The 27960-nt window shown below is 59.5% G+C and overlaps 4 protein-coding genes across 7 annotated transcripts; 2 read left to right on the top strand and 2 right to left on the bottom strand.

Annotated features, from left to right (window-relative positions):
- Nucleotides 1-257: 257 nt before the first annotated feature.
- CORO1B (coronin 1B) lies at nucleotides 258-5589 on the top strand. The gene is made up of 11 exons (XM_066252204.1): nucleotides 258-362; nucleotides 1238-1440; nucleotides 1820-1942; nucleotides 2048-2177; nucleotides 2358-2539; nucleotides 2628-2747; nucleotides 3169-3273; nucleotides 3350-3495; nucleotides 3710-3767; nucleotides 4567-4848; nucleotides 5112-5589. The coding sequence occupies exons 2-11, from the start codon at nucleotides 1240-1242 to the stop codon at nucleotides 5235-5237; spliced, it is 1473 nt and encodes a 490-aa protein (XP_066108301.1). The 5' UTR covers nucleotides 258-362; nucleotides 1238-1239; the 3' UTR covers nucleotides 5238-5589.
- A 389-nt stretch (nucleotides 5590-5978) lies between these two features.
- PTPRCAP (protein tyrosine phosphatase receptor type C associated protein) lies at nucleotides 5979-8065 on the top strand. The gene is made up of 2 exons (XM_066254071.1): nucleotides 5979-6066; nucleotides 7268-8065. The coding sequence occupies exons 1-2, from the start codon at nucleotides 6064-6066 to the stop codon at nucleotides 7868-7870; spliced, it is 606 nt and encodes a 201-aa protein (XP_066110168.1). The 5' UTR covers nucleotides 5979-6063; the 3' UTR covers nucleotides 7871-8065.
- A 114-nt stretch (nucleotides 8066-8179) lies between these two features.
- RPS6KB2 (ribosomal protein S6 kinase B2) lies at nucleotides 8180-16823 on the bottom strand. 3 transcript variants are annotated; one of them, XM_066252201.1, is made up of 15 exons: nucleotides 16635-16821; nucleotides 16255-16295; nucleotides 16038-16158; nucleotides 15699-15767; nucleotides 12825-12972; nucleotides 11745-11802; nucleotides 11549-11649; nucleotides 11351-11441; nucleotides 11176-11266; nucleotides 10962-11069; nucleotides 9402-9464; nucleotides 9218-9295; nucleotides 9025-9132; nucleotides 8811-8923; nucleotides 8180-8577 (listed from the first exon to the last, which is right to left on the bottom strand). In XM_066252201.1, exons 1-15 carry the CDS (start codon nucleotides 16710-16712, stop codon nucleotides 8388-8390), a joined length of 1458 nt encoding a protein of 485 aa, XP_066108298.1. In that variant the 5' UTR covers nucleotides 16713-16821; the 3' UTR covers nucleotides 8180-8387. The 3 variants fall into 3 exon arrangements, with proteins under 3 accessions (XP_066108298.1, XP_066108300.1, XP_066108299.1); XM_066252203.1 differs by having other exon boundaries at nucleotides 16245-16295; nucleotides 16635-16706; XM_066252202.1 differs by having other exon boundaries at nucleotides 8422-8577; nucleotides 9051-9132; nucleotides 16635-16823.
- A 1045-nt stretch (nucleotides 16824-17868) lies between these two features.
- On the bottom strand, nucleotides 17869-27903 carry CARNS1 (carnosine synthase 1). Of its 2 annotated transcripts, XM_066252200.1 has the most exons (10): nucleotides 27811-27903; nucleotides 27339-27368; nucleotides 25918-26191; nucleotides 25137-25226; nucleotides 24401-24888; nucleotides 23992-24166; nucleotides 23816-23901; nucleotides 22864-23095; nucleotides 22472-22755; nucleotides 17869-20089 (listed from the first exon to the last, which is right to left on the bottom strand). In XM_066252200.1, exons 2-10 carry the CDS (start codon nucleotides 27339-27341, stop codon nucleotides 18854-18856), a joined length of 2868 nt encoding a protein of 955 aa, XP_066108297.1. In that variant the 5' UTR covers nucleotides 27342-27368; nucleotides 27811-27903; the 3' UTR covers nucleotides 17869-18853. The 2 variants fall into 2 exon arrangements, with proteins under 2 accessions (XP_066108297.1, XP_066108296.1); XM_066252199.1 differs by lacking the exon at nucleotides 25918-26191 and having other exon boundaries at nucleotides 27811-27866.
- Between the last annotated feature and the right edge of the window lie 57 nt (nucleotides 27904-27960).

Here is a 27960-nt window from a genome sequence, read left to right as displayed (position 1 = left end):
GCAGGGCCGAGTCTGTGACAGGGCTGCGGCCCGCACCTGCGGCCTCTGGACCCCACCCTCACAGGTGTCGTTGGCCCTACCGCTTTGCCCACGAGCGACCCGGCAGTCTGGAGGGCGGGGCTCCCCAGGCTCCACCCAGGCTCCGCCCCGGCGCCCCCGGCGCTCCTGGCCTCCAGGCTCCGCTCGCAGCCTCCTGCCCCGCCCCTCCGCGCGTGACCTCGGTCCCGCCCCCGCGAGCCCCAGCCCCGCCCCCCGCCCCCTGCCCCCCTCTCCTCTGTCACTTCCTGATTCCCGCTTCCTGCTTCCCAGAGGCCGGGATCCGGAGCCGCCCGAGGCCGGTGCTGCAGTCCCCGGCGCCCCCGGTGAGCGCTGCGGACTGGGGCTGGGGGCGCAGGCCGGGGCGGGCGGGGCTACGGGGCGGAGCCGCGGGGGGAGCAGGGTGGGAGTTCGCGAGTCCCAGGAGATCACCTTCCCCTCCACGGAGCCCCACCCTCAGTCCCAGCACCCTTCGGCAACCCAGCCACTCCCCTCCTGGACCGGGGTACCTGGAAGTTGGGCTTCTGGTTCACATTGGACACCGCTCCGAGGCGGTTCTGGGATGCTCTGCGGCTGGGAGCGGCGTCCGGTCCCCCGCCCCGTCTTGCCAGGCCCTCTGGGCCGGCCTGGGGTTCCCTGCACATTCTTGCGGGCACTGCACATTTCCTGGGACTCAGAACTGGGGCTTGATGCAGCCCCAGCAGCACAGACCATCCCTGTCTTTTCTGTCCGTCCTCATCACCCAGCTTCCAAATCCTGGGCAGGGAGGAACCCGCTGGGAACTCACTGGGACCCTCAGAGGAGCTAATCCTTCTCTGGCTTTGGCCCCTCCCCCATTCTCTCTCTCTCTCTCTCTCTCTCTCTCCCCCCCTCTCTCTCCCTCCCTCCCTCCCTCTATCTCTCTCTCTCTCTCTCTCTCTCTCTCACACACACACACACACACACACAGCCATTGGCCCCAGGAAGGGTCCTGTGGAGCCTCAGGACTCGGTATCCTAGTCCTTTCTCTCTCCACCCTGGGAGGAGGGAGCCAGGGTCTGCACCTGTGACCCCATTCTATGAGGGCACACTGAGAGCCAGGTGTAGGTTACAGTGCGCAGGCCCCAGTGGCATTCTCCCCACCCCACCATCCTGCCGGCAGCCCTGGGAGGCTGGGGGTTGCCAGGCTGGGCGGCGCTGACCAGGCCTCTGCACACCGCAGACATGTCCTTCCGAAAAGTGGTCCGGCAGAGCAAATTCCGGCACGTGTTCGGGCAGCCGGTCAAGAATGACCAATGCTATGAGGACATTCGAGTGTCCCGTGTCACCTGGGACAGCACCTTCTGCGCAGTCAACCCTAAGTTCCTGGCGGTGATTGTGGAGGCCAGCGGTGGGGGCGCCTTCTTGGTGCTCCCCCTAAGCAAGGTGGGGCCCGTGAGGACTGGGGGAAGAGCTGGAGGTGGCATGGCCACTCCGGCCAGACCTATCTGCTCACTCCGCATCTCATACCTTGTCCAGCCCCACGCTCTGGGCAGGTGTCATAATCCACATTTACTGCCTGAGATGTGTCAGCACAGGAAGAGAAAGTCTTTTATTGCCATGGAGTCAGGGCCAGAGGCAACAAACATTTCCTGCTCACCTGATAGTGCTCATAAGGCGGAGGTGGGCCAGGAAGAGGCAGTCTGGCTCCCTGTGGGCCAGGCCCGGTGCATTGCTCCTGCTCCATGGAGGGGAAGACGGGGCGCTGGGAGGGATGGAGCTGGGGACCTTGAGTCCACCTTGACGGCTCCCCTCACGCCTGCAGACGGGCCGCATTGACAAGGCCTACCCGACAGTGTGTGGACACACGGGACCTGTCCTGGACATTGACTGGTGTCCTCACAATGATGAAGTCATTGCCAGCGGCTCAGAGGACTGCACAGTCATGGTGAGCTGTGGGGCTGTGGGGGGTCCAGGGTTGCTGGTGTGATTCGAGGCCACTGGAAGCAGGGCCACGCACAGGCCTCGGCTGACAGCCTCAACCCTCCCACAGGTGTGGCAGATCCCAGAGAATGGGCTAGTGTCCCCACTGACAGAGCCGGTGGTGGTGCTGGAAGGGCACACCAAGCGAGTGGGCATAGTTACCTGGCACCCGACGGCCCGCAACGTGCTGCTCAGCGCAGGTCCGCACTGCTTCTGTGCCTTTAGGCCTCTCCGTGTGCAGCTCGGGGACCTCCCACCCCTCTCCCCAGGCCTATCGGCGAGATGGGAAAGCTGAGGCCCTCAGGGGTCAAGAGGTCTGGTCTGTTCACAGGAGGGTGGTCAGGGGATGCCTAGTGAGCTGACGTGCCCCCACTTGGCAGGCTGCGACAATGTGGTGCTCATCTGGAACGTGGGCACGGCGGAGGAGCTGTACCGCCTGGACAGCCAGCATCCCGACCTCATCTACAACGTTAGCTGGAACCACAATGGCAGCCTCTTCTGCTCCGCGTGCAAGGACAAGAGTGTGCGCATCATCGACCCCCGCCGGGGCACGCTGGTGGCAGTATGTGGCCTAGGAAGGTGAGGGTGGCAGGGAACGGGTCAAGGGGCTCAATCAGGGTGTTGCACTGACCACTCTATATCCCCGACAGGAGCGGGAGAAGGCTCATGAGGGGGCCCGGCCCATGCGGGCCATCTTCCTGGCGGATGGCAAGGTGTTTACCACAGGCTTCAGTCGCATGAGCGAGCGGCAGCTGGCGCTCTGGGACCCAGTAAGTGGCTGTGGCCAGCCTGAGGTAGCAAGTTTAAGATTGAGGAACGACCCTGAGTGAATAGGGTGAGAGTCACCCTGGAGAGACCTATGGTTCCCAGGTTCTGAGCCAGGCACCTAAGGTTCAAAGGACCTGGAGCCCCCCCAGCCTCCCTTCTCCCTGCCTGCTGCTGGGAGGAGTCTGTAGGCCAGGAACAGGCCAGAAAGTGGGACCCTAGGAACAGAGAGGAACTAGGAGGGTCTGATGGGGCATATTATGGCCAAAGGCTTAGAGGTAGGAGAGAACCCACCAGCCTGGGAGAGGCAGCACCGGCTGGCGTGGGAGGCTGGCTGGGGAAGTCCTGATGGCGTGTTGGGACATTGAGAGGGAGGTTCTGGCCTGGCCTGGCCCTGGCCTGACTGCACCCTACCCTGTGTGCCAGGAAAACCTCGAAGAACCCATGGCCCTGCAGGAGCTGGACTCAAGCAACGGGGCCCTGTTGCCCTTTTATGACCCCGACACCAGTGTGGTCTACGTCTGTGGCAAGGTGGGGCTGGGCAGGCCTGGTGGGACAGGGAAGAGGCGTGCCTGAGCACTAAAGCCTGTTCCCTCCCGCCCCACAGGGCGACTCCAGCATCCGATACTTTGAGATCACAGATGAGCCCCCCTACATCCACTTCCTGAACACGTTCACCAGCAAAGAGCCCCAGCGGGGCATGGGCAGCATGCCCAAGAGGGGCCTGGAGGTCAGCAAGTGTGAGATCGCCCGGTAAGAGGGACCAGCAAGGCAGCTGGCCTTAGGAAGGGTGTGGCCTGGGGGCAGGGGTGAGAGGCAGATTATAGGAGGCTGCTCAGGAGGCCCTGGGGGCAGGGGTCAGTCTGGAAGCGCTGGGAGTAGAGTAAGGACTGGAAGTAGAGTAGAGGGAGTTAGGAGAGCTGGTAAGAGTTCTACCCATGTCTCCTCCCTCCCCTCCCTTTTCCAGGTTCTACAAACTGCATGAGCGCAAGTGTGAGCCCATTGTCATGACTGTGCCAAGAAAGGTGAGGCCACCCAGTTACCCTGTCTACCCCCTCCTCTTTCAGGCAGGTAGGCCACTTGGGTGACCAAAGTAAGGCCTGTGAATGAGACATTGGCCAAGTGGGTTGTGGTCAGTGAGCTGGACAGTCGCCAGCTTGTCCTCTGGTGCTGGGGCGGGGGCAAGCCAAGATAAGGGTGAGCTGAGCTCCGCTCAGTATGAGCCACAGGAGACAGAGCCTGGAGGTCTTCCCATCGAAGGCCAGCTGACAGCACGGCTGGGGCTGGGCCCTCCAGGGGTGGGTACTCGGCCAGGCGCAAGGCACAGAGCTGGGGATGGAGAGATGGAAAGGGAGTCCAGCTGTGTGGAAGCCCCCGCGAGGAGGGGACCAGGCTACCAGTGGCTGGGCCTCAGCTGCCCAGCCAAGAGCACTGGACGTGCTGCATCCTCAGCCAGCGTGCGCTGAGCCCGCCATTCAGTGTGCCAGGCACGTCCCGGGAAGCCAGCTGTGAACAAGGCTGACAGGCTGCCCCAGGAACTCACAGTCCCGGGCACAGCCATGACTCCAGAATCCCACCAAGCCCAGCTAAGGAAGGTTGGGGAAGGCTTCATAGGAAACTGCTGGCAGCATCCGGAAGGGAAGTGAAGGGACTATTGAGCTTAGAAAGGTGGTGGCTCGGGGCCAGGCCATTGGGGAATGGGTTGACAGGGTGCAAGCCTAGAAAGCAGGAAGAGTGAGGAGGAGATGGCCACATAAGACCCAGACCACAGGCCCCTGGTGGCGGGCCCCCATCTGATTTGGACCTTTCCCACCCCCTGCCCAGTCGGACCTCTTCCAGGACGATCTGTACCCAGACACAGCAGGGCCTGAGGCGGCCCTGGAGGCGGAGGAGTGGGTGAGCGGGCGGGATGCGGACCCCATCCTCATCTCCCTGCGGGAGGCCTACGTGCCCAGCAAACAGCGGGACCTAAAGGTCAGCCGGCGCAACGTGTTATCGGACAGCCGGCCTGCGGTGGCCCCTGGCTCCACTCGCCCAGGGGCCTCGACGCCCGCCGCCTCCACCAACACTAGCTCCCTCAGCAGCGGCAGCCTCGCAGGAGTCGGGGTATGTGCCTGGCAGTCTGGGCTGGTGTTGGGCAGCCTGTGTGCTGTGCGCACCTGAACCATTTGCTGTCCCTCTCTGAGCCTCTGGTCCCCCTGTGTGCTGTGTGCACCTGAACCATTTGCTGTCCCTCTCTGAGCCTTTGGTCCCCGTGTGCTGTGTGCGCCTGAACCATTTGCTGTCCCTCTCTGAGCCTCAGGCCCCTGCCCGGTAGTCGATCTGGGGAGGGCTGCCTCACTGGAACCCCTGACCCCATGTTCCTGCAGGAGGCTGGGAAGCTGGAGGAGGTGATGCAGGAGCTTCGAGCACTGAGAGCGCTGGTCAAAGAGCAAGGGGATCGGATCGGCCGCCTGGAGGAGCAGCTGGGCCGCATGGAGAACGGGGACGTGTAGGACCACAGGCCCAGTGGACGCTGCTCCTCCCCTCACCGTCTCCTCCTCCTCCTCTACCCCTTCTCACTCGGCCTCTGTTGGCAGGTCACACTGCTGGCTGGCTGCTCCCTGCCCCCTGCCGAGGGCCTCTGGGGCAGGTTCACGGGCCAGTCCACACCCTCACCCATTCTGCGGGCCCAGACTGGAGCCACCGCCTGGCTTCTGTTACTGTGGAGGGTTTTTGTACCAAGGCCAGCTTATACTCTGAGGGACCATCTCCCCACCTCTACCCGGCCCCCTGCTCCTGCCTCAGGAGGAGTGGGAGGGGTGGGCTCTATATTTTCATTCCAAATAAAATTCTCTTTCTAAAAGCCAGGTTTGCCATTTTGCTGCCAGGGCGGGGCTGGGGAAGGCAGTCTGGAAATGGGGCCAGAGGAGGCCCCAGATGGGAGGGAGGTCTGGGGGCCGCGAGCCATCCCCCCACAGTCAGCTTCCCTGAATTCTGTCAGGCGGGGAGACTGAGGCTGACATGGGCGAAGGAACTCGAGGGCCACACACTGCTTTCAGCTGGGTGTCCAGTTCCTCCTATTGGAGGCCTGGTCACAGGCTCTACAGCCCCAGCCTAGCCCAGTGAGACTTGTAAGGATCTGATGTGGGTCAAGGTGGTCCCAAGAGGCCCAAGCCTCCCCCCCCCAGGGCCCTGTGGCAGGGAGGGTTGGTTGGGGTATTATGGGCAGGAAGCGGAAGCACCAAGTACCCTAGCTGCAGTTGAGTATGTGAGCTCACTTCTCGCTCAGCGCAGCCATCGCCGGAGGTGGGCGCCTGTCACTGAGAGGCCTGCGGACCGATGGTGAGCCTGCTGGGCCCTGGGGGTGGGGGCCACAGGAGGTCAGGGCTGGAGTGTCTGGACCTGGGAGCTAAGGAAGGATTCCCTCGACTAGGGCCAAAAGCAGGGAGTCCGGGCTGAAGTGTGAGAACGGAGAACCAGGACAGGCATGGGGTGGGAACTGGCCCTTTCTCTTACCTCACCTCAGAGCCGAGCCTCCCTGGGACTGAGGCTGTGGCCCAAGCACCTCACTCCAGGCCCAGAACCCCTTTATGACCCCTGGGCAGACTCTCCCTTGCCCTGCGGGAAGCCCCACAGGGCCTGCCTGGGAGGGCCGTCTTGCTTGTACCTCTGCACCCCTCCCCCCCTCGTTTGCCTGTTCCAACCACAGGCTTCCTCTGGCAGCTGCACCCGCCTGCCCCAGCCTGAGGCCCCCAGGGACAGGGAGCTGAACTGAACGGAAACACTGCAGCTTGGGCAGTCAGTCCCGCAGGGCTGGAAGGGTGGAGGAGTCTCGGACCCTCTTCTGGGGCTCTGGCAAGGGGACCGTGAACAGTTGCCTTGGGGACTGGCTCCTGCATCCCAGCCTCAGGAAGAGCCAGACCCAACATCAGTCTAGCAGGCTCCCTTCTATCCCCACCCCTACCCCCATGGGTGGTCTTGACACAGTCAGCCAATAGTTACTGAGCACCTACTGTGTGCCAGGAGTTGCTTACTGTGTGCTTGAGCCAGAAAGATCCTTGTCTTCTCACAGTTGGCTCTGGCAGGGGAGATAAGACCAAAAGCCCAGTAAACCAGCAGCATTCCCTACTGAGTTAGGAGTGGAGTGAGGCAAGTAGAGGGTCAGGGTCAGGCCTGCGTCAGGCTGCAGGGAGAAGGTTGGGCTAGTGATCCAGGTCGGGTTAGGCTGCACTGAGGCACTCTGAGCTACAGTGAGCAGGAGAGCCACGTGGCTGGCAGGAAGAGGAGGGGATGGAACATTCGGGCAGGGTCCCCCTCCGACACCCTATAGGGTCAGGATTATAAAGATGAAGTGGGAGGGAGGGAGGGAGGTGGACAGATCTCACAGGGCCAGGATAGTGTTAGTGTTGACCAAGTAAGGACTTGGGCTTTTCTACTTGACTGTCCCCATTTTGCCCAAAAGGCAACTAAGGACTCTGTCACCAGGCCTGCCGACAGCCTGGCCCCCAGCCAGGGTGATGAGCCCCTGCCTGTCTCTCCACAGGACCTGTCCTATGCCCTGGGGCTCGGGACGCTGCTGGCCCTGCCAGGGGTCCTGTGCTCTGGCGGCACCAAGGACGGCATGGGCTCCAGCTCCGTCACTGTGGTCCTGCTGCTGCTGCTCCTCCTCCTGCTGGCCACAGGCCTGGCCCTGGCCTGGCGCCGCCTCAGCCGCGAGTCCGGAGGCTACTACCACCCGGCCCGCCTGGGCGCCGCGCTGTGGGGCCGCACACGCCACCTGCTCCGTACCAGCCCACCGGGCCGCTGGCTCTGGGCCCAGGGCGAGCAGGACTCGCCCGCTGAGGACCCAGGGCAGCAGGAGGATGAGCAGGACACGGAAGATGACAGCTTTGACGGCGGCCGGGGGGAGGCGACAGCCCAGGAAGAGCAGCGGTGCGGAGAGCAGCTCAGTGCACAGCAGGGCCCGGAGCCCGAGCAGGAAGCACATGAGGGTGACCCCGAAGGAGCCCTTGGCCTCAGCTCCCGGGGACCAGAGGGCTCCGCAGGCAGCGCTGAGGCCCTGCTGAGCGACTTGCACGCCTTTGCCGGTAGCGCGGCCTGGGATGACAGTGCGGGGGGCCAGGCCCCCCACATCACTGCACTGTAGGAGCCAGCCTGGGGTCACATCCCTGCCACTGGGCCTCTGCTTCCCCAGCTGCCATGACTGGACACTGCCTGCCCTGGACCCCATTGTCACCCCCAACCCCACATGGAGAGCCTCAAACTGTCACTTAACCCACCCCCATTCTGTCCCTGAGGCTGTGCATCCCCACTCCCAGCCATCTGAAATAAAACCTCTCCAGCCCTGTGGTTCTGTGGTCCTGCAGTGACCCTCCTGTCCCTAAGCAGAGGCTCTCCTGGCACAACCTTGCCCAGTCCTGCCCCCAGATGGCCAAAGGAAGAAGCAGGCCAGCGCCATGATTGGATGCTTTAATTCCGCAAGGGCACCGCTCCCTTCCACCAGAGCCAGGGCCTGCAGCCAGCCCCTCACGCACACAACTCGGGCACAGCCGCTCCAACACGACATGCTCTTGCACTCTGCTGCCCCAGGTCGCCCGGGCTCCCGCTACCTGCAGGCCTGTAGGGAGGAGCCCCAGCAACTGTCCTCGTCCCCACCCGTCCTCCTAGCGCCCAGGGCGCCCACGGCCCCTCTTGGACTTCTTGGTGCCTGAGGGGGGTCGAATGGGGAGGGGGCCAGTGCTCGAGAGTGGCGGCGGCGGCAGCGGTGGCAGGAGAGGAGGTAGCGGGGGCTCCATCGGCTCCGGTGGGCCGGGGCTAGGCCGAAAGCCTTCAAAGGGCGAGAACTTCAGAGGGCTGCGGGGGGGGGAAAACCAAGGCAGAGTCAGTGCCTACGGGCCCCAGGGAAGGAGGCCAGCCTCCCCACACGCCTGGGGGCGCAGGCCGACATCCAGTGCCCATCCAGGCAGGCCCTGCTACAACGGGTCCCTTGTAGACGGGAAGCTGAAGCTAGACACAGCAGCTCCGGGACAGAGGGCAGGGCGAGGGCTGGAACCGGCCTCCTGCCCCAGCGAGGGGGCCCCGAGTACCTGACAGGGGTCCGGGGGCTGCTGTTGAGGCGCCTGGGGGAGCGCAGCTTGGGCTGGAAGGAGAAGCCCTCCTTGAGGCTGTCCAGGACGGAGGGCGCCACGTAAGTGAAGCCCTGAGGGGCGAAGGCGGGGCCGGGCAGTGCTCAGTGTCCCCTGCTCCCTAGCCGCCATCCCCACCTGCGTCCCCAGAACCCTCAGGCCCCCCAGACCGCACCAGGAAGGCCTGATTGGCACTCTCACTGAGGGCCGTGTCATCGGGACTGTCCACCGGTGTCTGCCGCGTGAAGTGGGCGTCAAACTGACTCACATCCTCCTCAGACTGCTGTGGGTGGACCGAGTTCAGGGGGTCAGAGGGGGTCAAGACAGGGTCCTCTGCCTGCCACTGGGCCAACGGGACCTCCACTCACCAGAGAGGGCCTGAAAGGTGGGTCCACGCGGCGAGCCAGGAGGTCATCCCAATTAATGTGCCGGAAAAAGGGGTGTCCCTGTGGGTAGAGCACCCCCAAACATGCCAGCAATTCATCCCCTCTTGGCTCCCTCAGTAACTCTCTGCCCTACAGCCCCAAACCCTCATGGCTGTCCCAAACCCACCTGCACATCAGCAGCGTCCCCTGGGCCACCACCAATCCGTTGGCCGGGATTCCGCTTGAGAAACTGCAGGACAGGGCAGAGGATACGGGTCTGAGACAGAGGTACTACTTACGTGTCCTCATGTTCTCGGGGGCTAGGGTATGTGTGTGTGTGTGGGGGGGGCACTGGAACGTGGTCTCCACCTACTGATACCCAGACTTCCAAGGTTTGGTCCAATGTGCCCTTCTCCACAGAGCCTTTGCAAAGGCATGTGGCTGCAGACGTCACCCCAGGGGGCTTTAGTGGGAATCCAACTCCAAACCTGCATGAGGGCTGACCCCCTCCATGCCCCTGACCGCCTTTTTGCTTATTTCCACCCATTGATGTCAGAGAGAAAGAGGAACGGGAAGAGGGATAAACCTGACGTGTTGTTCCACTTATTTAGGCATTCACCGAGTTCCGTGTGGGCCCTGACTGGGGACCAGACCTGCAGTGTTGACGGATCAGGACAGCGCTCCAACCGAGCTACCCAGCCAGGGCCCTGGTGGCCTTTTATTTATTTATTTATTTTATTTTTTTAACAGACAGAGAGAGAGTCAGAGAGAGGGATAGACAGGGACAGACAGACAGGAACAGAGAAATGAGAAGCATCAATCATTAGTTTTTTGGGTGGTTTTTTTTTTGTATTTTTTTCTGAAGTTGGAAACAGGGAGGCAGTCAGACAGACTCCCACATGCGCCCAACTGGGATCCACCCGGCACACCCACCAGGGAGCGATGCTCTGCCCATCTGGGGCATTGCTCTGTTGCAACCAGAGGCATTCTAGCGCCTGAGGCAGAGGCCACAGAGCCATCCTCAGCGCGCCGGGCAAACTTTGCTCCAATGGAGCCTTGGCTGCGGGAGGGGAAGAGATAGAGAGGAAGGAGAGGGGGAGGGGTGAAGCAGACGGGCACTTCTCCTGTGTGCCCTGGCCGGGAATCGAACCCGAGACTCCTGCACGCCAGGCCAACACTCTACCACTGAGCCAACCAGCCAAGGCAATCATTAGATTTTCACTGCGCATTGCGACACCTTAGTTGTTCATTGATTGCTTTCTCATATGTGCCTTGACCATGGGCCTTTAGCAGACCGAGTAACCCCTTGCTTGAGCCAGCAACTTGGGTCCACGCTGGTGAGCTTTGCTCAAACCAGATGAGCCCACGCTCAAGCTGGTGACCTTGGGGTCTCGAACCTGGGTCCTTCCGCATCCCAGTCCAACACTCTATCCACTGCGCCACCACCTGGTCAGGCTTTTTTTTTTCTTTTTCCTGGTTGCCTTTTACATGAAGAGCAGCTAGCTCATCACGAACGATTTGCAGATTAAGACTTAGCCCGGGGGCTTGTCAGGGTCAGCTACTGTTGCTCTGGGTCAGAGAGCTACACCCCAAGCTCAACATCTGGGACCCCAAAGCCAGGGCTCCTCTGTCCCGACGGCACACTGCCCAGGCAGGGTCGGCTCCCCCCGACCCAGGGGCACTCCAGACCCTGTGCAGGGCCTGGGACAAGCAGTGGGGGCTGGACCAAGGGCAGGAGGAAGCCCACCTTTCTGACAAGATCCCGGGCATCCGGGGTGAGGTAGGGGGGCAGCACCAGCTTCCCTTTGATGATCTTGTCCATGGTCTTCTTCCGGTTCTCAGCAGTGAAGGGTGGCTGGAGGAGGCAGAGGGGGAGGGGAGTCTGGCGGGCCTCCCTCCGGGCCCAGGAGAGGGACCACCTCCCACATCCACTCGTGCCCTCCCGAGGAGGCCGGACTTGCCGATCCAGTGAGCATGTCGTACATCAGGGTTCCCAGGCTCCACCAGTCCACCGCCCGGTTGTGGCCACTGCGCACCAGAATCTCGGGGGCCCTGGGAGCCGGGGGGAACCATCAGTTGGGTCAGGCCCTTCCTGGCTGTCCTTTGAAACCCTGGGCCCCGCCAGCTGCCTCTTACATATACTCAATGGTGCCACAGAAGGTGTGGGTGACAACGCCCTCGTGAATGGACTCTTTGCAGAGTCCGAAGTCCGTCAGTTTGATGTGGCCTGAGGAAGAATGTTGGGGGGCTAGTCAGGGCACTGGGCCACCCGACAAGGCTCCATAGCCCTCCCGGGCAGGTTCCGACCCAGAAGATACAGCTGCAGGCACGCACCCTGGCTATTGAGCATAATGTTCTCGGGTTTGAGGTCCCGATAGATGATTCCTTGGGAGTGGAGATGGCCCAGGGCCAGCGTGATCTCTGCCAGGTAGAAACTGCAGAGACAGGACAGGATGAAGGCAACAGTAGGAGGAGAGGCCCTAAGGTACCCCTGGAGACCCCCAGGAGAGAGGCCGGAAGTAACACCCACCAGGCCGTGTCTTCCAGGAAGATGCCTTCTCGCTCTAAATGTGTGAAGAGCTCACCGCCTGCGACACAAACATGTCATCAGCTGTGTGCTGGGACCAAGCTCCTTTGCTCTCCAACTCTTGGTTTCTTTTTGGGGAGAGTGGGGCTTGTAATTCCCGCCCTACCTGCCTCACAGAGCTGCCGTAGGGGTTCAATTCAATTCAGCAAACATCTACTGACGCCTACTCGGTGCCTGGCCCTGTGCTGGGTGAAGCTGGGGACAGAGATAGAAACCCAGCCATTGCTCTCAGGACGCTCAGTCTAGTGGGGAGACACGTGCCAGACTGAGGCAACAGCGCCAAGGGCTTAACACAAAAATACCCCACAGAGGAGACAGAGGAAGACAAAATGAACCCCAAAGAGAGGGAACAGAAAGTCTTGGTAGCAGTGGGACTTAAAGGGGTTGCTGAGACAGAGCCCAGGGAATGGAGCTCATAGGGCTCATCCTGCACAGACGAGGGAGGTGGGAAAAGCCGGCCTGGATGGCTCCTGGGTGAACAGGACCCCAGGGAGGCCAGGCTTCATCCAGGCAGCTAGAGGGAGCCATGAATTCTGAAGAGAAGTGTTGGGAACAACGTGGGGCTCTGAGATGGCAACCCTGGAAGTCAGCGGAGGAGACACTAGCAGAGAGTGAGCCCGAGGTAAGGCACAACTGTGTTGTGTCCCCCCCCTCCTCCCGAGAGCGGAAAGGATGGAGGACACGGCAGAGAATGACCCAACTGGATCTGGGACCTACTGGAGGCAGAATACACAGGAGAGAGGAACAGGGCATGAAGGGCAGTGGAAACGGACACAACAACCCTCTAGACTCCTAAATAAACTCCCACCATTCCCACCCACCTCCAACACAGGTGAGGGACACAATAGGTGCTGGACAGATGTTTGCTGAATGAATGAATGATGGACAGACGGACGGATGGGTGTGGGGACCCCACAGCCGATCTATACACCACCTCTCTCCAGGCTTTCCTCCAAAGCCCCCAGAGCTCTCTGTACCGGTTCCTTGTCCCTGCCACGTCCCTAGCTAGGACCCAACTCATACCGCTGAGGCACTCCAGGATGAGGTAGAGTTTGCCACCAGTCTGGAAGGCATAGGCCAGTTCCACAATGAAGGGGTGCTTCACTGACTCCAGAATGTTCCGCTCAGCCCGTGTGTGTGCCGTGTCCTTGGCGTTGCGCACAATTTTGGCCTGGAGAGGCAGGGATTGGTTAGAAGGCGGGCACCAGGGTCTTCTTCAGTCCCTCCGGCCATAGATAGACACCCTCTATCACTCCATGTACTTCTCCATAATTCAGCTGCTACAGCAGTCACCCTTTTCAGGGACTGGTGTTTCTCAAATTCGGCACCTCTGGCATCTGGGACAGATAATTCCTTGGAGTAAAGGAGGGCTGCCTGGGCACTGTGGGATGTTTAGCAGCATCCCTGGCCTCTACCCACTGGATGCCATTAACACCCCTCTCTAGTCATGACTCCAAAATGTATTCAGGCATTGCCAAATGTCCCCTGCCTGGGAGGAAAAATTGCCCATGGTTGAGAATTTCTGCAAAAACAACATACAGTCATATGCTGCATAATGACATTTCAGTTAACAATGGGCCACATATATGATGATGGTCTCATAAATTATAATGGAGCTAAAAATTCCTATCTCCTAGTGATGAATTAAAGCCCTAGCACAATGCATTCCTCACATGTTCGTGGTCATGTCGGAACAAACACAACTACGGCACTGCCAGTCCTATAAAGTAGAGCACAGCCCTGGCCAGTTGGCTCAGGGGTAGTGTGTCGACCCAGCATGTGGATGTCCTGGGTTTGATTCCCAGTCAGGGCACACAGAAGTGATCATCTGCTTCTCCATCCCTCCCTCTCGCTTCTCTCTCTCTTCTCCTCCCCTCCTGCAGCCATGGCTCGATTAGAGCAAGTTGGCCTTGAGTACTGAGGATGAATAGTTCCATGGCCTCTGCCTCAGACGCTAAAAAATGGCTCCAGTTGCAAAAGAGCAACAGCCCCAGATGGGCAGAGCATCGCCCCCTAGTGGGCTTGCCAGGTGGACCCCGGTTGGGGCACATGCGGGAGTCTGTTTTTGCCTCCCCTCCTCTCACTAAAAAAAAAAAAAAAAAAAAAAGTGAAGCACATACAGCTATGCACAGTCCATAATACTTGCTAATGACATTAAATGACTGTTATTGGTATATATATGTACTAAATTAAAAAATTTTTTTTTATTCATTTTAGAAAGGAGAGGGAGAGACAGAGAGAGAGGAGAGACAGAGAGAAGGGGGGAGGAGCTGGAAGCACCAACTCCCATATGTGCCTTGACTAGGCAAGTCCAGGGTTTCGAACTGGCAACCTCAGCATTTCCAAGTCGACGCTTTATCCACTGCGCCACCACAGATCAGGCTAAATTTTTTATCTCTATTTTATTTTTTTCTTGAGAAGCAGGGAGGCAGAGAGAGGGACTGCTGCATGGGCCCCAACTGGGATCCACCTGGCAAGCCCCTCATAGGGCAATGCTCTGCTCATCTGGGCCCACTGCTCTGTTGCTTGGCAACTGAGCTATTTTAGTGCCTGAAGTGAAGCCATAGAGCGGTCCTTAGCACCTGGGGCCAATTTGCTCAAGCCTTCCGAGCTATGGTTGCAGGAGAGGAAGAGAGGGTGAGAGAGGGGAGAGGGGGAGGAGTGGAGAAGCACATTGGTGCTTCTCCCGTGTGCCCTGACCAGGAGTCAAACCTGGGACATCCACACACCAGGCCAACGCTCTACCACTGAGCCAACCAGCCAGGGCTTTTATTTCTATTTTACAGTATTTTTTTTTTTTTTTACAGAGGCAGAGATAGACAGGGACAGACAGACAGGAACAGAGAGAGATGAGAAGCATCAATCATCAGTTTCTCGTTGCGCATTGCGACTTCTTAGTTGTTCATTGATTGCTTTCTCACATGTGCCTTGACCGTGGGCCTTCAGCAGACCGAGTAACCCCTTGCTGGAGCCAGCGACCTTGGGTCCAAGCTGGCGAGCTCTTTGCTCAAGCCAGATGAGCCCGCGCGCGACCTGGGAGTCTCGAACCTGGGTACTTCCGCATCCCAGTCCGACGCTCTATCCACTGCGCCACCGCCTGGTCAGGCTACAGTATATTTTTTATATTTATAAAAAAGTTTACTGTAAAACAGTACACCATGTTACATCAGCAGCAGCCTCATACATCTCGTGTTTACAGCATCTCTGGATTACATCACTTTCTCTGTGTTTGATTATTTTTATTTTTTTTTTTTACAGAGACAGAGAGTCAGAGAGAGAGAGAGGGACAGACAGACGGGAACGGAGAGAGATGAGAAGCATCAATTATCAGTTTTTCATGGTGACACCTTAGTTGTTCATTGATTGCTTTCTCATATGTGCCTAGACCGTGGGTGGGCCTTCAGCAGACTGAGTAACCCCTTGCTCGAGCCAGCAACCTTGGGTCCAAGCTGGTGAGCTTTTGCTCAAACCAGATGAGCCCGCGCTCAAGCTGGCGAGCTCGGGGTCTCGAACCTGGGTCCTCCGCAACCCAGTCCAACGCTTTATCCACTGCGCCACTGCCTGGTCAGGCTCTGTGTTTGACTTAATCTCATGTTTTGTATAGGAACATGCTGTACAGGTTTATAGCTCAGAAACAATAGGCTCTGCCATATAGCCTCGATGTGAAGTAGGTTAGACCATCTGGGGTTGTTTAAGTGCACTCTGTGAAGTTCGCACAACACCGAAATTGCCTAACGACGCATTCTTAGAATGTGTGCCCTCATTAAGCTGTGCATGACTGTAATCACAACTGACAACAAACCATCATGGTCACTGCTGTCTTCTCAAAATCTAGTGTAGGGTATCAGGAACAGCAGCCACTCAGTGAAGGTTTGTTGGGCTGAATGAACGACTCACCTTCCTCAGGACCTTCATGGCATATATTTTGCCCTGGTTGGTGCCCTGTACCTTTCGCACCTGGAACACCTGTAGGGCAGGGGAGACAGGATCAACTTCCTCTCCACACCCTATCTTCAAAATGCCCCACCCTGAAGCTCTGGCATTGGGACCAAGAGACTGATGCCCACCCAAGGGTGGGGCAGTCAAGATTTCAAGTCTGATCCTGAGAGGATTTGCCCTTCCCTCCTTTCCTTTTCTGGCTCCGAGTTCTGTCGGAGGCTTTCCTGATTGACAGGTCTAGTTCGTTTTGAGAAGCCTGTGCTGCGAGGCCAGTGAGGAAGTTAGGAGGGCCTGTACCTTGCCGTAGCCCCCCTTGCCTAGGACACGCAGCAGCTCAAAGCAGTGCGGCCCAATGCGCTCAGGGCCGGGGTTCACACTGGTCTCGGTCAGCTCCACCTCCTCGTAGTGTCCCACAGGCCTGTAGACACAGACAGTCAAAGTGGGCAAGGCTCCATCCTCCCCAGGTTCCCTTCCCCAGCCCATCCCCTCCTCCCCCAACACGACCTTCACTCACTCCAGGCCGGCCGCCCTCAACTCGGCAAGGGGACACACGTCCTGTGAGAAACCGAGGGGTAAGAGGCAAGGGCGGCGCCCCACAAGCTGGGCTGCTCGGCCCAGGAGAGGAGGGGGTCGGGAATGGGAGCTGGCAGGTGACGGGACAGGACTGGGGAGGAGAGGACGGAGGCAGAGAAGGGAGAATCGGGGGGAAGGGCGAGGGTCCTGGAGGCAGGTCGAGATGAGGGCGAGGTAGGAGCTCAACAGGGCCCGGGATCTGAGAAAGATCGGGGTCTGCAGGTGCGCAGCCCACTCTAGACGGGAGGAACTGAGGCGATGCCCCCGCTAGGGGGAGGAGATCGGCCCTGGGATCGAGCCGCGCCTGGGCAGACCACTCACCGCGGGGCTGAAGTCTGGCTCGCCTTCGCCCTCGCTGCCTTCCTCCGTCTCCAGGTCCAGGTCAAACACTGCCGCCATCGCGGCGCCGGCCCCGCGGGCCCCTGGGCGCGGACCTGGAGGCGCTGTGACTGACAGCCCTGGCTGGCCCTGGCCTGCGCGTTATCATTCCGCGACGGCTGCGGCGTGCGCCGATTACGAAAGAGGCATCGCCTTCCCCGGGGTTGGCGGCTTAGCCTTGCGCGGATAAACTGTGGCGTCCCGTCGCAAGGCCTTTCGGAAATTGTAGTTCAGAGTGCCAGGATGCCAAAATCTGCGGGATCCTCTTTGCGGAAACTTTAAGTCTTCCCAGCACAGCTCCTGGGTAGCAGCACCGGACAAGGGCGGCCTGGGAGGCGCCCATCTTAGCTTACAGTTTGAATTGGGCAGATTCCAAAGCCTGCAGGTATGAGTGTAAATGCAATACCTAGCCCTGTTGAGCCTTTTGCTGCCAGGCTGGCTGGGTGGCCAGAGGCAAGGTAGGATGCCTCTCCTCTCTGTTTGCCCCGGAAAAGGAGGCGGCTGCATCAGCTTCTCCCTAACATACTTCCGTGCTTGAGGACCCTGCAGGTCAGTGCATTTACTGGGTGATGGCTCCGTGCCCAGCTTACTGCCAGGTTTGGTTGCCAGGTTCCTGCCGGAAAGATTTTGTTTCACTGATCCACTCGTAAATATGGGTTTACTAGACTTTGCTCCGTTGCCAATTTAAGAACATTTAGTAATCCGGCTACCTGGTACAGAATAGGTGCCTAATAAAACTCTCTTAAAAGGATAAATGAATGAACACACCAAACCTGATCTGTGACTTTAAATTTGGGCATGGATTCTTGGATGGGGCTCTGTGGGGATGAATTTGGGTCAGGTGAGGTCTTGGATGAGTAGATACAAATTCAGATGAACAGATCTCAGGGGTCTGTGGGCTGGAGGTTGGCCATCTGGTTGGATGTGGCCCTCCAGTTGTAATTTCACCTTCAGGAGGCCCTAAAGGAGACCCTCAAGGTTTGGGTCCTGGTATGGGTGCTCGTGGCAGGCTCCCAAGGAAGGTCACCTCAAAGGCCTGGCCAGTGTGGCGGTTATCCTTAGCACTAGATGCTACAGGTACCCCTTAGCCATCTCTCCCTTCTCCACCCCCATCTAGCTGAACCTGAGAGGTGTTGTCCAAGTCGCAAGAACCTATTCCAGATTCTGGACATTTCAGTAGTCCTTAAGCCTTTATTTGGAGAGGGATTGCTTGCAGAGCTGTCCACAGCTCCTATGCTGAGCAGAGGCAGGAGTTCTTAAAAAGCGGCCTCCCTGAATTAGGAAGGGAGTATAGACTGTCTTCTGTCGATGCTAGTGAGGTGTACCGGAGGCCAAAGCACCTAAGCATGAGAGGGCCACATATGAATGAGGGCAGGGAGGTGAGCAAAGCCTAGAAGCTAAGTGGGCATGTCAAGCTTAGTAAAAGCAGGAGCCTGGACCGTCCATCTAATCCCTCGACATTCCATCCACTGTGATACGACATTGAGGCAATGGATTTAGCTCTTTGAGCTTCTTTCCTCATCTGTAGAATAGGACAATCATGTCTACCTGGAGGGTAGAGATGGTAACTGCTGTCCCCAGGTCAACTAATTCTACTGTTCTGGTCAAATGAGGCAGGTAGGGCACTGTCAGAAGTTGTCAGCAGGCTCTAAAACTGTCCTGGAATTTGTTCAGTGAAGGGGGGGAGGGGCGGAGGAGACAGGTGATTTAGTCTAGGTTTTCTCAGGATTTGGCCAAGGCCAGGGCCTGCCAGGTTCTCTCGTCCTGGAGATAGCAGGAATGGAGAGGGGTGGGGAGTATGGGCTTGGTTTGGGCCCACTCCCACCCCCAGGGGTGTGTGTGTGTGTGTGTGTGTGTGTGTGTGTTTGGCTGTTGTCACTTTTCCACAGCTAGAGTCCTAGGGAAGCAGTGGGCTCTACTGGGGCCTTTGGGAAAGCAAGAGGACCCAATGCCCCCCCCCCAGTTACTTTCCTTGTGGCCCTAAAGGCTAGTAGACCTTGGTGTCAAAATGGCCCTGCCACTTGGGAACAGACCTGAGGCCCGGGAGAGGCTGAACCAGGGTGGGGGCAGGGTGGTAGGAAGAGAGGCAGGGAGAGAATCAGGAAGCAGGAGGCGCCACAGTGCCCCCTCCAGCACTGCGCCCCTGCCCCCTGGCCCCAGTGCTATTTGAAGTGGGACAGGAAGTGGGCCACAGGATAGTGGGGCCCATCGATGCCCAGGCCCTGGCAGAGGCCCAGCAGGCGGAGGCGGGCCTCAGCTGGGCTGGACCCAGCACAGGCCACACTGAAGTAGGGCTCTTCATACTTGCCAGGCACCTGGGCCTCCTCTAAAGATGTGAACTGATTGAAGCGCAGCAGGCCCCGCTCATGAAGATTCTGCAGAGCCTCTTGGCTGGCAGTGGAGCTCAGCACCTGCAGGTGCTGGGACGCCAGGCCAGTGACACCCACCAGATGGCCACTGGCCCGTGGGTGGGCAGGCAAGGCAGGCTGCAGGCCGCAGGCCACCATAGCGGCAGCCAGCAGCAGGTCCACACCATAGAGTTCCAGGATCCAGTCTCGCAGGTAGAAGCCGCCCATGCGGGGGTTGATCTCGATGAGCCGTGGTCCAGCCCCAGTCAGCTTGAGCTCCACGTTGAAGACCCCATCCAGCAGCCCGCAGCCCAGGCAACAGCGGAAGGCCGCCTGCACCAGCTGCGCTTCCTGCTCCGGAGCCAGCCCGGTGGGCATACAGGCTGCCGTCTCAGTGAAGCCAGGCAGTTGTGTGGGGCCATTGTCAGAGACAAAAGCAGCCAACAGTCTCCCACCAAACAACACCAGGTCCACATCATGCTCGGTGCCCTCAATGAACTCCATCAGCAGCATGGAGTTGCCCCAGCCCAGCCCAATGCCAGGGTGATCAGCCTCACCCTGCAGGTCATGGGCAATCTGGGAAAAATGCTGGTGGCATTGCAGGGCATTCTCCACTAGCCGCACGCCCACTGCACCCGCTCCGAACTCCAGCTTCATGACGCCTGGCAGGGGCACCTGGTGGACAGCTCTTTCCACGTCAGCCTCATTCTCCAGCGGGCAGCAAGGCACAGCATGGAGGGAGGGCGCAGGCCAGGGCGGGCCTCGGCGGCGCAACAGATGCAGCTGGGTGCGACTCTTCTGCTTGGCCAGGCGCATGGCGGTCGGGGGGCTGCAGGGCAGACCCAGCTCCTGGCAGAGCAAGGCTGTGAGCACCAGGCAGTCATCCCAGTAGGAGAAGCAGCCGTCTAGCTGCAGGCCTCGCGCCCGCACCAGCTCCGCCAGCAACTGTGCATTCTCCTCATCCCTCCGGTGCTCCGTCACATCAAAGGGGATGAAGGTCTGCACCAGCTGGGATGCAAAGTGGTTGGGGTCTGACTCCACCAGGTGCAGCTACAGAAACCACAGGAGGGCAACACACTCAGATCAGCCTGTGCTGGGTGCTGGGGAGACAGGATAGGGCCTAAAAGGTGGTCTTGGCTCTCAGGGGTGATGAAGTCACCAACATTAGGTGCTCAGAAATATTTGTCCATGTTTGAGTAAATGGGAGGTGCAGAGGTGGGACGCTTCACCCAGCCTGGAGGGGAGAGAAGGCATCCTAGAGGAGGCAATGCTTAAACTGGGAGCTGAATAAGAGCCAGCCAGAGGAAGGATGGCTGCAGGAGGGAGAGGGCAGAGGGGAGGGGCGAGGAGGGCAAGTGGGCTCATTCCCACAGGCAGCCTCACTCTGGCCAAGGCTTGTAGAGAAACCACCAGGGTTGGGACTTGGGACAGGTGGTCTGGTGTCTTTGGGCATTATTATCTCCGTCATCATTTATTCGATGTGTTCTGATACTGGGAGGTGCCCACAGAAGAATCCAGTGGGGCCCCACACCTCCAAAACTCACTGCCTGCTGGGAGAACAGACAAAAGCAACCTGTACCCAGGGCACAGGCAGCCCCGAAGAGGGCTGGGAGGGTGGCTGTCTGTGCTGTAACACCGGGCAGTGTGAAGAGTGAAGAGATTCCAGGTGAACTCCGGGTGCAAGGCAGGGAACTAAGAGGCATGGGAATGGCCGGAGGACTGCCAAAAGCTGTTATACTGTGGGAGACGGGGAGGGGCCACTGTGGTAGGTTAGGGCCAGGAAGAGCCTAGACGTCTGGCCTCCATTTTCTCATCTATTCAATGAGGATAAGAATGTCTGCTCTGCCTGCACAGCTGCAGGTTCTGTAACGGGGCCACTGCTGTGAACTTGATTTGGGATCTGTAAGCTGTTCCCCAGCCCTCTCCTCCTGCCTTCAGGAATTCAACCTCAAAGGAAGTGCCTGCCCTTTCTGCACCATAAGCACCAATCTCCTTAGCCTGGCATTCAAAGCCCAGGTTCTGGCACTAACCCTGAGCACTGCCCCACCTCTCCAGCCTGTCTACCCTGAGCTCTGCTTAAAACTGACAGGGACAGCCTAACCAGGCAGTGGCGCAATGGATAGAGCATCGGACTGGGACACAGAGGACCCAGGTTCGAGACCCCAAGGTCGCCAGCTTCATCGTGGGCTCATCTGGCTTGAGCAAAAAGCTCACCAGCTTGGACCCAAGGTCGCTGGCTCGAGCAAGGGGTTACTCGGTCTGCTGAAGGCCGAGTGGTCAAGGCACATATGAGAAAGCAATCAATGAACAACTAAGGTGTGGCAACGAAAAACTGATGATTGATGTTTCTCATCTCTCTCCGTTTCTGTCTGTCTGTCCCTGTCTATCCCTCTCTCTGACTCTCTCTCTGTCCCTGTAAAAAATAAATAAATAAAATAAAGATCTCAAATCAATAATTAAAAAAAAAACTGACAGGGACAGAGGCCCTGGCCAGTTAGCTCAGTGGTGGAGCATCGGTCCGATGTGTGGATGTCCCGGGTTTGATTCCTGGTCAGGGTACACTCCTGGAGAAGCGCCCATCTGCTTCTCCATCCCTTCCCCAATTGCTTCTCTCTCTCTCTCTCTCTCTCTCTCTCTCTCCATATATATATATATATATATATATATATATATATATATATATATATATATATCTTCCTCTCCTGCAGCCATGAGTCGAGTTGGCCCTGGGTGCTGAGGATGGCTCCATGGCCTCCATCTTAGGCACTAGGAAGAGCTCGGTTGCTGAGGAACGGCGAAAGGCATGCCTATTGGGCTTGCCAGGAGGATCCTGGTCGTGTCACATGTGAGAGTCTGTCTCTGCCCCCCCCCTCACTGAATAAAAAAAATTAGAAAACTGATAGGGGCAGCCTGACCGGTGGTGGTGTAGTGGCCAGAAAACATCGACCCGGGCATGCTGAGATCCAGGTTCGAAACCCTGAGGTCGCCCGCTTGAGCGTGGACTCATCTGGCATAATCGCTGGGTCACTGGCTTGAGCCCAAGGTCACTGGCTTGAGCAAGGGGTCACTGGCTCAACTTGAGCCCCCAAGTCAAGGCACATATGAGAAGCAATCGATGAACAACTAAAGTGCCTAAACTATGAGTTGATGCTTCTCCTCTCTCTCCTTTTTCCTGTCTGTCTCTCTCTCTAAAAACAAAAACAAAACAAAACAACTTACCAGGACAGAATTGGGCTAGAAGCTGGAGTTTAGACTGGTAACATGGGCCAGTCGGGCAGCAGCCCCACCGCCTGGGATCTAGGGCCGCAGAGAGATAGCCACGCACGGACCCCACCCTTAGTGGTGATGGGGAGCCTCCCCAAACCCGCCCCACCAATGCGCCCGGGCCCAGCCTCCACCACTCAGACCGGACTGGAGCCTGGCCGCGCCCACCTTGAGCCCGTAGTCGCGCGCCGCCTCCCACACGAACTTCTTGCTGACACCGCCCGCGCCGATCACCAGCAGCTGCTTGCCCTCCATGAGGCAGCGTGCCGAGCGCCTGAGCATGGTCTCCACGAGCGGCGCGGCGGCCACAGCCTCCTCGGTCGCCGACCCCGAGCGCGGGGCCGCCCAGAGCCCCTCGAGCGCGCCGCACGCCTCCAGGCACAGGCCGCTGTTCAGCTCCAGGGCCACCGGGGTCAGCGCACCACCCGCCACAGTCAGCGCGAAGTCCACGCCTGAGCCGGGCGGGGGGCGCGGGCTCAGCGCGGACTGCCCTGGGCTTTGCGCCGTTCCTCCCACCCCTCCCCTGCCCCCAGCCTCTGGCCCTGGCCGTTCCCACTCACCGAGGAAGTCAGTGCAGGCCAGACGCCCGCCGCGCTGCTCAGCGCTCAGACCGGCCTCCAGGGCCAGTACGGCGGCCAGCGCAGCCTCAGCCGCCTCCTTGACGCGCCGCCGCACGGCCGACACCTGCGCCGCCTCGCCCAGGCCGCACTGGGCCAGCACCACCTCCAGCGTCCGCGGCAACGAGTTCTGGTGCCGCAGAGGCCGGTCCCCGCGGCCCACGGCGCACACCACCTGGGCAGGGTGCGGCTCAGGCCACTGGCCCAGGAGGGGTCCTCCCAGGGCCACTGCCCTGCCCCATGCATGCACAGCTTCCCCTGTGCCAAGATCCAGGCCAGACCCCTCTGGACATTCAAGAAGCCCTGCTCTCCAGTGTGACTTACACTGCACAAACCACCTCCCCAGCCACTGCCTATCTGGTCCCCAGACCGCTGGGGGAGTCTACCCAGGTTTCCAGGACCAACCGGGGTTTCTGCTTCCTGAAGGCTCTAAGCATACTGGCTCCAAACTCCTGAAGTCCCGGGGGGCCTGTGCCACCGAGTGTGCCCCCACCTAGGAATTCTCTGAGGACAGGGCTGAGTCTCTCCTCAGCTTGGCCCAGAGCTGGACACTCAGGAGGTCCCCAAGCCGTCCTGAGCTCCCCTGCGTGGAAGCCCCTCCCAAAGGGCTCCAGGCACTGGAGGTTTATTAGGACTCTGGGTCAGCCTCTTCTGTGGACAAGAGCTCCCTGGGAAGAGGATTCAGCCCTGAGCCCTGGGCCTCAGCTTGGGGTATCAGTCAAGGCCTGATGTGGGATGGGTACAGAGGGGTTGGAGGGGAATCCTCCCAGAGGGCAACCAAGATTTCCCCCTCAGAGATTTTGTCCTTTTCCTTCCCTGGGGGCCGTCATCAGCTCAAGGGAGTTAGCCTGCAGGACGGCAACAGGGTCATGACCTACACCTAGGCCACACTCACCTTGCTCAGCAGGGGCCTGTCACCCTGTGTCCGACACACCACAGCGCAGATCCGCAGGGCCAGCTCCGGGCCAGAGTGGGGACTGCCTGGGGGGAGACAGGGAGGCCTGAGCCCAGCGCAGAGAGGCCAGGAGGCAAAGCCAAGCTCCCATCCTGGGCTGGTCAGGCGGCTCTCACCTGGGAGGGGCAGCCGGGCAGGTGGGCACACAGCCTCTACTAGGACGCTCTCCTCCTCTTCCAGTTTCTCCAGCAATGCCAGCACCGCGTCCGCCACTATGCCCACCTCTGCTCGTGGGTGCAGACGCAGTGCCCGCCGCCCCCGCCAGCACCAGCTGCTCAGCTTGATGGCCACCTGCAACAACGGGAAGGGGAAGGGGCTTCCTCACCACGCCATGTGCCATGGGACAAAATGCTACCCCATAGGAGCCAATGAGTAAACTGAGCTGAGAAGGCAGGGGACTGCCTCAGAGAGGTGGGGCAGCAGCGGAGCACAACGTTGGGGATAAGTCCCAGCAGCACTTGATAACCATCCACGGGTCCCATCCTGCGGGCATCAGCATAGAACTCAGGGTCCGGAGCCTGTTACCTGCAGGGCATCCCCCAGGGCGTCCGAGTGCAAAAAGGCCCCAACTTCCTCCTTCACCAGTGTCTCCTGGCCCTCTTTGCCACTCAGCTCCACCAGCCGTAGTCCTGGGCTGGTGTCCCCTCCCTGAAGTAGCGTGGATGGTTTGTAGGTGAAAGCCAGAGTAGCTGGCACAGGCACACCACCCCTCTGGGCCAGCAAATGCCTTGTCAGCAGCCGGTCCTCCAGCAGCCGGGCCAGCTCCACTGAGGCTCCCGTAGGGCAGGTGAGGTCACGAGCGAGCTGAGCTGCTTCCCGACCCCAGCCAGGCCCAGGTCCCAGGCCAGCCAGAAAGTAGGTAGCTAGGCGCGGGGGGACAAAGTCATCCAGGAATGTCAGGCCCCCTGGGTGGAAGCTCACTGCCTTGGAGACAAGCAGGGTCGCCTCTCCTGGCCGCCCCGGTGCCGGCACCTTTGTCAGCCAAGCAGGGGACAGGCAAAGAAGCATGTTTCCTGTGGGCAGAGAGGGGAGGGTTGCTGGCCAGGGGAGGGTTCATGTCCCCATGCCCTCTGCCTCCAGCCTGGGCCTCTGGGTAGTGGGGGGCAGCTGCTCCCAGAACCCACCCCCACCCGGAGCATGCCAGCTGGTCCCCTGGAACGCAGGCAGTTGCCAGGGTTGGCGGGTATTTTGGGATGTGGCTGGGCCAGGGCGGGCTGCCCTTTCGTTAGGAGGGGGTGGGGGAACTCAGACAGACACTCACCTGGGCTCTGGACCCCCCCCTCCAGCAGCACAGACAGAAAGGTGCTGGGGGATCCCAGAAGGCACAAGGTCACCTCTGCTCCAGGGCAGCCTCGGGGGAAGAGAACATCACCAAGCTCACCAGGGGTTCCCCTTGTTGTCTTTTTGTCCACCTTACCTGACCCCCATGGCCCTGCTGGGTACGGATGAGAAGAGTTAAGGGGACAAAGGGGACACTGGAGAGGGAAGCTGCTGCCCATCTCCACCCCGTGAGGCTACTTCCCTTTGAAGCTGGTCAAAGGCACTGGAGACTGGGTGACCAGAGACCTGGCTTCTAGCCTGAGCTCTGCCACTGACTTTCTGTGGGACCCCTGTGCAGTGGGATGGGAGGAGTCTCTGCACCTGTTTCCCAGGCTGTACAATCAGCCAAGCCTGTGATTCTTCATGTACTCTAGCTCTTTGGAGGTCACCTGATATGTAAAGTAGGTAAAACAGAGGAGAAATCATGTGTCCCAAGTGCTCACTGCCTCCACAGCAGCTCCCAAGACCCTCTGCAGAACATGGGCTGTGGATTCCAGGGCTGGATCTTCCAGGGGTGGAGGGTGCCTTGAGCTCTGACGTGACAGGTGCCAGAGGCCCTTCGCCACTACGCCTGCCTGCCTGCCAAAGGTGACTGGCTTGCCTGGCTTCAGACCTAGCCAGAGTCTGGGGCAGGGGCCAACCTCGACAGAGACGGGAAGCAGGCTGGGTTGGGGACACCACCCTCACCCCAGGGATTCCCCCTCCGTGGAGCCCTTGGGCACCTGTGCGGGGCACCCGGCTGCGGTCCTGGGTCTCCGGAAGGCCAGCTTGCTGCAGACAGCTCTGCAGGAGGCTGTAGTAGTAGGCAGTCCAGGCCCGGGCCTCGGCCCCTTCGGGAGAGCCCTTGCAGTCCAGGCCCACATCGATGCGCCAGGAGCCAGAGAAGTAGTCTGGGGCCGGCAGGCCAGAGCTTCCTCCCCATGGGCCTTCCTTGTCCTCCAGGTCCTTGGAGCCTAGGGGGCAGTTCCAGTCGGGACCGAGTGGATCCAAGGAGAGCTGGGGGTGGGGTGGGGCAAAAGTGGTGGGTGTTGAACAGGGTGGGCGAGGGGGACATTAAGTCACCTTAGAGTGTAAGCCCCCACTCTCCTAACCTTGTGTTATGTCCCAAGAATCAGGAGAGGGCGAAGTTGGAATGGAGATCAGGAGCACATAGGGGAGAGTGCTGTTTAGACTGTACGGGCAGTGCCCCGAGGGGCTGGACCCCTGCTGCACCCCCTCCACACAGGGGCACCCTAGCTTGGTTCACAGGGGCAGAGTTTTTTGTCCATTTTGTTCTTTAAGGCAGCAGCCCTGGCACCTAAAACAGTGCCTGGCAAATGGTAGCTGCTCAATGTTTATTGACAGAAGAATAAATGAATGAAATAACCAATCACTGCTGAGACCTGAATGTGTAGGTGAATCTGTTTCTTGTCATGCCCAGGTCGACCTCAAAGGCCTGCTGTGCGCCCAGCCCTGTGCTAGGCTTTGGTATGGAAGAAGCTAATGTCCTTCTTTTCAGATGTTCTGAGTCGGGGAAATAACCCTCCCTGAGGCTGGCTGAATCCTACATGTGGGCTGCTCAGGTTAAAATGGGCCTGTCCTCCAGGGGGTCAGCTAGGCCATCCTGGACAAGTCATGGGATTTCTTTGGGCCTTGTGGGTGCCAGTTGCCTGCCCTGTCCCACCCTTGCGTGCTGATAAACCTTGGACCAAAAACAGCACCTTGTCACTGGGGGGCAGTATGCTGCATGCAGGCAGCAGGGCAGAGGTCTGGGCGTCAGACCTGGGCTTGAATCCCAGCTCACCAGTGCCACCCTCACCTTAGTGCCCTCCTTTAGAAGGTGAGTTCCCGGAGAGCCCAGACGGGGTTCATTGCCTGCACCCAAACTTAGAATGGTGCTGAATGCATAGTAGGTACTCAATAAATGTTGCAGACTGAATGAATGCCCAAGGAGATCAACAGTGTCCACTCCCAGGACTAATGGGGTGCCTGACATACAGCGCAGGAGGGAGTCAAGGGGCGCACGTGAAGCTGGGAATGGGTCTGAGCTGTGGGCACAGGGCTGCCCGCAAGGTTAAGCTTCTGGGTGCTAGAGGCTGCCCTCTGGGCCCTTTCTCTGGTGGGGGACTTAGGCATTTTGGGGGAGGGACCAGAGGAGACTCACCATCTTACAGGTGGAGAGAGGCCTGAGAGCCTGATGGCAGAGACAGGGGGAGAGAGACAAATGAGTGAGTCAGGGCAGCCCAGTCTCCACTCAACTGGCCAGCCCCTAAGACTCAGGGGGCAGAGAGGTGGACGCCCCAGTGCTTCTCTCTTGTCCCTGCCAGGAGGTGCCCCACGCTGCCCCACCCCCACCCCAAGGAGGTGGAGGGATTTCTGCCGCTCTGACCCATGGGCCCAGCACTCCGAGCTCAGACATCTCCCAAGGGTGTGTGAGCTCCAGCCAGGCAGCGCTGGGGTCCAGGCACTCAGTCCGTCCAGCGGGGGGCGCACGGGTCCCCGCTTGGGAATGTGAGGACGGATAGTGTCGCGGGTCCCGTTGCGGGGTGCGGGCACTCAAGGTCCCGGTGCCTGCAGCACCTGTCCCCGTACTCCCCTCCCTGGCTTTCCCCAGGCGCGGGCAGGAGCCGGGGTACCTGGCGGGTGGCAGAGGTTTTGCGGGAATCGGCGAGTGGCAGCGGGTCGCGAGGACCGGACGGGGGACTCGGCGTCGGCACGGTAGCGATACAGCGCCGGGCTGAGACAGCACAGCTTTATATAGAAGCGCCTGGGGCATGCCCAGTGTT

Source organism: Saccopteryx bilineata, chromosome 1 (assembly GCF_036850765.1).
Source record: "Saccopteryx bilineata isolate mSacBil1 chromosome 1, mSacBil1_pri_phased_curated, whole genome shotgun sequence".
Lineage (NCBI taxonomy): Eukaryota > Metazoa > Chordata > Mammalia > Chiroptera > Emballonuridae > Saccopteryx > Saccopteryx bilineata.
Note: the sequence above shows the minus strand (reverse complement) of the source record. Positions and strands in the feature narration are given on the sequence as shown.